The sequence below is a fragment of the Galeopterus variegatus genome, unplaced genomic scaffold, assembly GCF_000696425.1.
Source record: "Galeopterus variegatus unplaced genomic scaffold, G_variegatus-3.0.2 Scaffold10081, whole genome shotgun sequence".
In the NCBI taxonomy this organism is placed as follows: domain Eukaryota; kingdom Metazoa; phylum Chordata; class Mammalia; order Dermoptera; family Cynocephalidae; genus Galeopterus; species Galeopterus variegatus.
This window is the reverse complement of record NW_007736192.1, coordinates 36,883-44,627: the sequence shown is the minus strand read 5'-3', so window position 1 is coordinate 44,627 and position 7,745 is coordinate 36,883. Positions and strand designations below refer to the sequence as shown.

Sequence of the window (7,745 nt, the reverse complement as noted above, 5' to 3'; positions counted from 1 at the left end):
GGTGTCGCGTCCGCACCTCACTCAGCCAGTGAGCAGCCGGTCTGTATGTGGGATCCGAACCTCGGTGGGAGCGTCGCGCTCCCAAGCGGCGCACTGTAGCAGTGCGCCACTGGGCCGGCCCCAAGAGAGCTAAATTTTAATCCCAGCTTCATGTTCTCAATTCTATGTCTGGCCCTCAGATAGATGATATCTAAGCTTCCTTCCTACACTTATTCTATAACTTTATAAACCAAAAAGAATATTATAAGAATTCCTTATACTCATGTAGTATTTTAGTGTCCAGTAACTACTATTAGATTCTCTAGAATCTAACAATCCAGTGGAGTAAAAATGTATGCAATAGTATGCCCTACCTACAAATGAAGAAAGCCAAGGTCAAAGGGTACTGTTCATGTCCAAATAAGTGGAGAAGCTAAGAGTTAAACTGAGTTCTTCTAATTCATAGCCCAGGAAATCTTGTAGTCTTTCCTATATATCATCTTATTCAATTATTGCCATTAGATAATAAAGAGGCTTTGTAAATAAGGTCTAATAAATTAAAAATGTCTTATAGCATATAATCAAAATACTTTATAATATAGGTGAGGTTAGGAAGAGAAGACAAAAGATTGTATTAGGATACAGAAGATCTAGCTTTAAGGTTCTATTCAGCTTCTTACTAGCTTATATCAATGGACTTATAACCTCTCAGAACTTTAGTTTTCTCAACTATCTCACAAAGGTTTTTAGGGAATTAAATATNTGACCTATGATAATTGTATATATTTATGGAGTACAATGTGATATTTGGGTACATTTTCACTTGTGCAAATATCATATCAAGGTGTTCAGCATATCTATCAGCTCAAACATTTGTCACATCCTTGTGTTGGGAACTTTCAGCATCCTCTCAACTAGCTACTTAAGGTTATACAGTAATTTGTTGTTGGCTGTAGCCTCTCTGTATTGCTATAGAACACTAGATCTTATTCTTTCTATCTCTCTATAATTTTATATCCATTGACCACCCTCTCCCCATCCCTCATCCCCACTCTTCTTACCAGTTTCTAACAACCACTATTCTACTCTCTACTTCTTTGAAATCCACTTTATTAGCTTCCACATATGGGTGAGGACATGTGGTGTTTTTCTTTCTGTGCCTGGCTTACTTCACTTAGCATAATTTTCTCCAAGCTCATCCATGTTGCTGCAAATGGCCGAATTTCATTATTTTCTATTGGCTGAGTAGTATTCCATTGTCTATATGTACTGCATTTTCTTCATCCAGTCATCCATTGATGGACATTTCGGTTGGTTCCAACCCTTGGCTGTTGTAGAGCTGCAGTAAACATGGGAGTGCAGGTATCCCTTCAACATGATGATTTCCATTCCTTTGGATATATACCCAATAGTGGGATTGCTAGGTCATATTAACCATAGTTATTTTAAACTCTTTGTGGGTTTATTTCTATGGTCTTTCTTTTTCCTCTGAGTTTTGGTCAATGGTCCTGATTGTTTTTAGCATGCCTCATAATTTTGGATTGGATACTGGACATGGGTATCAAAAGGTTTGGATACTTAGGTCGGCCCGGTGGCGCACTGCTACAGTGCTCCGCTTGGGAGCGCGGCAACGCTCCCGCCAAGGGTTCAGTATTAGGATACAGAAGATCTAGCTTTAAGGTTCTATTCAGCTTCTTACTAGCTTATATCAAAGGACTTATCTATCAATGGACTTATAACCTCTCAGAACTTTAGTTTTCTCAACTATCTCACAAAGGTTTTTAGGGAATTAAATATAGTAATGAAAACAAGTTTGCTTCGTAAATTGAAATGACTTGTACAGTGTTATTATTGTTAATATATACGTACAACTCCTTTAGCTCAAACAACACAATCAATAGAAATTCAAACTATAGGCTAGGCTATGGCCCAAAATAGAAAGTTAGCAGATCCTATCATATATATACATATATATATAAAACATAAATATAACACATAGCTGAATAGTTACAGTCTTTGAGCAATTATTAACAAATACTAATAGAATACATTAACATGTAATGTGTTTACACTGAAATGACAATAATAGTTTTAGGTTACCTGAGTGGCATATGATACTGTCTCAATGCCTTCATGTCTCAGCAAAGTATGCCTGGCTTGTATCTGTTTCCTTAAGAACTTCTTCTCAGTTTTACTGAGTTTGTAATTACTTTGAAGGCTGCCGTCCATTGCAGTACTGCCAAAAAAACCCCAGCAAAAACTGTCAATCTTAAGAGTCCTGAAGGAACAATTATAATGATGCTATTCATATATTCTATAATTTATAAATATTTCTATGTGACAATTTTCTTAAATGTTTAGTTTACCTTTCACCAACCAAAGAAAGTGAGAACAAACAGATACACAGAAAATAAAGGAATATCTAGTAATATAACAAAGAGGTAAGAACATCTAATAGCATCTCTGACATTTCTAAAAAAGTTCCAAAGTTGTAGCTCCATTAAGTGCACTATTTTACCCATAGGTGGTGTATCCCTTAACTTATGAAAGTCCTAGATAAAATGCAACCTAGACAAATTTCACAATCATAATGTAAAGCCAGGCAAAGAGGAGGAGGAGTGGGAGAAGAAGGGAAATGGGAGAGGGAAGAAACAACACAAAAAATTCATGGAAGAATATACAATATGATTCCATTTACATAAAGTTCAAAATCCAAAAGTAAGTCATATACTGTTTGGAAATACATATATATAGCAAAGCTAAAAGAAAAGCAAGGAAATGATAAACACAAAATTCAGGAGAGACGTTATTTCAATGGAGGAGGGTAAGGAAATTGATGTAAATGTGATACATAGGAGCATCAAAGATATTTCTTAAGCTAGATGGTAGCTATAGGTGTTTGTTGATTTTTAAAATGGTATATGTTATATATTTTTATATCTATAAAACTTTAAATAACAGAAACAAAACCCCATAAAATTATGTTTTCACTTTACTGAAATATGTTCATCAGCAAGTAGTTACTATGTATTTTCCCAAAGAAGCCTCTATAATCACACTGTCCAAATCAGCACCCTACATCATTCTTTATCACAGTAGTCAATTTTATTTTGTTCACAGAATTTAACTAAATTTGTGGTGATTCATCTGTTAGCTTAACTTACCCACCACGATATCAACTCCAAGGGAGTAGGAATGCCAGCACACTAGGTACTCAATAAATATTTGTTGAAGGGACAAATGAGTAAATATACATGTGCTTATTATGATCTCAGCACCCTGCAGTATACAACAATAATACACAGTTTATGCTTTCGACAAGTGTATAAGTTAGTTGAGGAAAACAAACACTTAACAGGGAAAGAATATGACACATCTTTATATAATTAAGTGCTAATGGTACAGTATTTAGGTGTGACATGAATTAGAGACAAAAAATAAGACCAATGTTAACTGGAAAAGTTAGGAAAACTCCAAAACAGAAGGGGACTAGTGCTAAGTACTGAAGGATGAGAACACCATAGAGTCACATGGAAAGGAAGGTATTCAGTGAGGTGATAAAGAGCAGAAGCAAAAACAGAAATGGACATGTCTAGCAAAGACAGTGAGATGGAGGTATAATGTTTTTAGAGCCGAAAGAGTTTGCTGACTCTGCAGTCCCCTCTCTACACACTTCAGAGTTACAAAGGAAATAAATGTAGGTGGTTAAATAAAATCATATTTCAAAATAGCTCATAAACAGTCGAAACTAATTACTAATCTTTATAGAAGAAAAATGCCAAGTCTACTGAAATGCCAGCAGTCCAGCTTCCTAGCACACAGGGTACATATGATAGGAGGTAAGGCCAGTAAGGCAGGCTGGCTGGACAGCACAGTAGGGAGGCGAGAGGTAAGAAGACCTGCAATAACCCAGGTTGGCAAGTAGAAATGTTGACCTGATCTAGGTTGGAGGTAGTAAAAAGAAAAGAAACAGGGAGAGAGAGGAGAGGTGAAGGATGAAAGAAAAGTTCAGGTATAGTCAACACGCTTTGATCACTACTCAGACGTGAGGGAGAGAGGAATCAAAGATGACTTACTAACACGACAGAGCCTGAGTGACTAAGACAAGTGATGTCATTTCAAAATTGGAAAATCAGGAGGAAGGTAAGAAAGAGCTGCTCAGTACAGGAGGTAATGAGTCAGATTTAGGATGTAAACGAGGATACCTCAAAAAGTTCATAGAAAGATTCCTATTATCTTTTGATCCCATTTTTCCATGAACTTTTTGAAGTATGCTAGTATGTTTAAGATTTTGTTGAGATACACAGTTGCAACATCTTGCTAGCAGGTTGCAATATGAGTGGCTCATAAGAAAGGGACTGAGGTTAGAAAGCTTTAGACAGGAAGGGAATAACAATGGATATTTCTAACATTGCATTGACTAATTATTTGCTCAAATATCTGTTCCCTTCCACTGGACTATGAGCTCTTTGGGATTAAATCATAATTTCTTCGTTACCCCAAATCCTCATTCAGTGCTATGAGGCAGTATTACACAGTGTTTAGGAGTCCGGGTTCCAGGTTCAAATCTCAGTTGTACCATTCTCAGCTTTATGATCCTGGGTGAGTTAGTAACATATCTCTGTGCTTCAGTTTCTTCATCTGTAGATAGGATTAGGGATTATAATAATAGGGCCTATCTCATAGCTTTGTTAGGATAATTAAATTTATTTATTACTATATTACTGTTAATTTTCAAAAAAGCCAGATCAGAATGGTTTAACAAGACGAAGAACAGCTGAGGGCCTTCAAAGGACCTATGTTGTAGGCACATTCCATTCCAAGATCTCCATATTTGGAACAGCAACTTTGCAGTATGTCATGTAGAACAAAAGATGAGTAAACTACAGAATTTTTTCTTAATATTTCACATGAGCAAAGACTGCAAAGTGGAAGAAATGAGAAAGAAACGATGTTAAATACATCTTTTTAAAAGTCTGTCCCTAAGATTACAGCACCAGCAAATGAAGCCTCATAACCACAATTTTGTCATCCCCTTCTTTTCTCCCTCCCTCAGTCATGCAATATTACTGCATGAAAAGAAAGATAAATCCAGATAGCCTTTGAGGCTCATTCTTCTTCCATTTCAGTGGCTCGGCAATTTGCTGGCCCAGCAGATCTGAGTGACCTCAACGAAGAATAGCATAACATGAGCTGCTGAGGTCTGGAGGTGCCCCTTTTCTAAAAAGGCCACTCCTCTGGTCAGGGAGTTGCCACTATTACATAGATAATTAGATACTCCTTGCCATGTCATGAGAGTCAGGTCACTATTGACTAGGATACAAGCCATGCTGAGTCCAGTCCAGCCACCTCCAGCCTAAGCATACACTCTGTGGGATAATAAAAGTTTGGAGATTATGCATGCTCTGCTACTTGCTGTTAGTAACTTTTACCCCAATACATCGTATTGAAAATTTCCCTAAATGGTAATAACAGTATGTATTTCCATGCCCTGTTAGAACAAGAGAGAGACTATTTTGAACCAAGCAGTAGGAAAAAAAAAAAAAACAAAAAAACAAATATTCCTGTGCTTGTATGTAAATTATACTTAATAACAAAGATTAGAAATAAACTAAACTCATATCAAATGAAGCTTGATTTAAAGTATACCACAGGTATAGAGAGCATACATAAAACTTTTTAGAACACACAATCAATTGGTGAATGAGAGGGTGCTTTCCTCTTTCATGACTCCTGAATTGAAGCTATTCAAATTGCATTACCTATTAAAAAAGGTAATTAAAAAATAAAGGTATTAAATGATTAGAAAAAATTCAGCCCATCACTTGTCATATCACTCCATTTTAACTCTTTGAAGACCACTTACTATGTCTTCTTATACTGTTATTAATTAATTTGTCTCCTCTCTATAACTTAATAGAAAGTATGCTCCACGAAGTAGAGATTTTGTTTGCACTGTTCACCCTGTAGCACCCAGCACCTAAACAGGATCTAGCACCTAGTAGCTGCTCAATAAATATTTGTGGAATAAACCTAAATTGAATTTGCCACCTTAGCTCCTAAACTTCTCCTCCAGAAATCTATTTGGTAGCCTTCTTCAACGTTTTCATTAACACCTAGTGAGTATCTCTATCTCTCGAGCTTTCACATATTATAATGTTCTGTTTGTGTGTTTGGCTCACCCAGAAGACTGTCATCTACTTGAGGGTACAGACTTGAGTGCCTAGCATACAGGTGACAATGAATGTGTGTTTAATGAAATTAATCAAAACCACAAGCTGACACCACCATAGGTCCACGGGTCAAAGGGATTACTCAAATAAGAGCATAGGAAGACTCAGCTGCGTGAGCGACCAGGCCACCAGCAATGCCTTTGCTTCACTGGATTGACACCTGTCAGAAAAGCCCCAGAAGCTCCAGACTAACACATACCAGGTTGCAATGGCCAGTCTCCAACGCACCTCCCCCTCCCCCCAGAAAAACAAGATTGACAGACACCACGTGAGCTCGTGCTCCAAACACAAACAAGTGTACCTTAAACACTGACAGAACCACCCAACGCACAGACACCCTACTGCCCACAGACCGCAACAGGGCGCCGCCCGGATCCTCCCTCTTCCCTGGAGTCTCAGCCCCACACCGGTGGGGCAGACAGAGAAGACCGAAAGAGGCCAACAAGCGGAAGCGGGGATTTGCACCCACTGTATCCGCCAGCAAGAAGTGCCGCACACCTCCGCCTCGACTCGGGCACTGTTCTCACACGCTAATGCTCTCTCCTTCGCCAATCTCTCCACTCTAGCCCGAGAAAGCCGCGGCGGGTATTCACACACCACCTCACCTGGGCGCGGCCATGCTGGAGAAAACTGCACTACATTTCCCATGAGTCAACGGGGCGACGAGCAGAGCTCCCACAATCCTCTTCGCCTCCCAGCCCCATATTGACCCTTTCTTCGCCGACTGTCTTTTATTTATAAACTGCCGTCTATTGCAGTGAAAATTCGGTTGCCTTATTTGGAGGAATAGTAATGGTTGGGAGTGCAGCTTGCATTTATCGGTCGCTCCCCAAATAGACAAGGTCAAACAGGTTTGTGTCCTTCGGTTCCCCAATAATGGTCGCAACACTTAAGGCTCTTTGTGCATCTTTCCTCCTGAATCTTATTAGAGGCATGGGAGAGGATCCAGGGGTCTGAAAGATGACATCGCAGGGGCGGGAGGAAAGGAGGTGAATATGCATGAATGTGCCAGGGGAATGGTGAGTACCGCAGAGTGTTAGATGTGTGGAGGTACGTTGAAGGAGGCAAGGCAGGATTATTAGAAGACCTCACGCCCTTCTATTCGGTAGGCCTAAGGGGGTCCGGAATATTAGAAAAATGGAATAATATGACCGGATCTTCTTGTGGAAGGTGGGAGGAGAGACTAGAAGTAAAACGATTGTTGAAGTGGTAAAGTATAAAGTAACGAAATATTAACTGGGACACAGCAGTGGCAGAGGGAAAGGAAAAAGATTTGGTAACAGATCAGAAATAAAAGACACAGGAGAGGGTGATCATTAGCAGTTGTTCCTGCTGTAATGTTATTCGTGATATGAATGTATTATTATCATTCTACCCGCATTGAATTATGAGCTGTGTAAGTGCAGGGAAGGAAATCTCGGGGGATGAGGTGGGAGGGAATCACCTTTCTATGGTGGTGTTACAATGTCCCATCCGCTCCCCACCACAGTAGACTGGCCAGGAAAAGTGGCACTGAAAAGAGCGTGTTGTTAA

The 7,745-nt window shown here is 39.1% G+C and overlaps 1 protein-coding gene across 1 annotated transcript in view; it reads right to left on the bottom strand.

Moving 5' to 3' along the window:
- The window catches only part of ALKBH8 (alkB, alkylation repair homolog 8 (E. coli)), a gene marked incomplete at its 3' end in the record, with an annotated part of 16,522 nt that extends 9,649 nt beyond the window's left edge, over nucleotides 1-6,873 (bottom strand). The window contains exons 1-2 of the mRNA XM_008594067.1: nucleotides 6,818-6,873; nucleotides 2,080-2,215 (exon numbers count right to left, since the gene is read on the bottom strand). Of these exons, the coding sequence (XP_008592289.1) occupies nucleotides 2,080-2,215; nucleotides 6,818-6,831 (150 nt within the window). The remainder of the gene's footprint in view (nucleotides 1-2,079; nucleotides 2,216-6,817) is intronic.
- Between the last annotated feature and the right edge of the window lie 872 nt (nucleotides 6,874-7,745).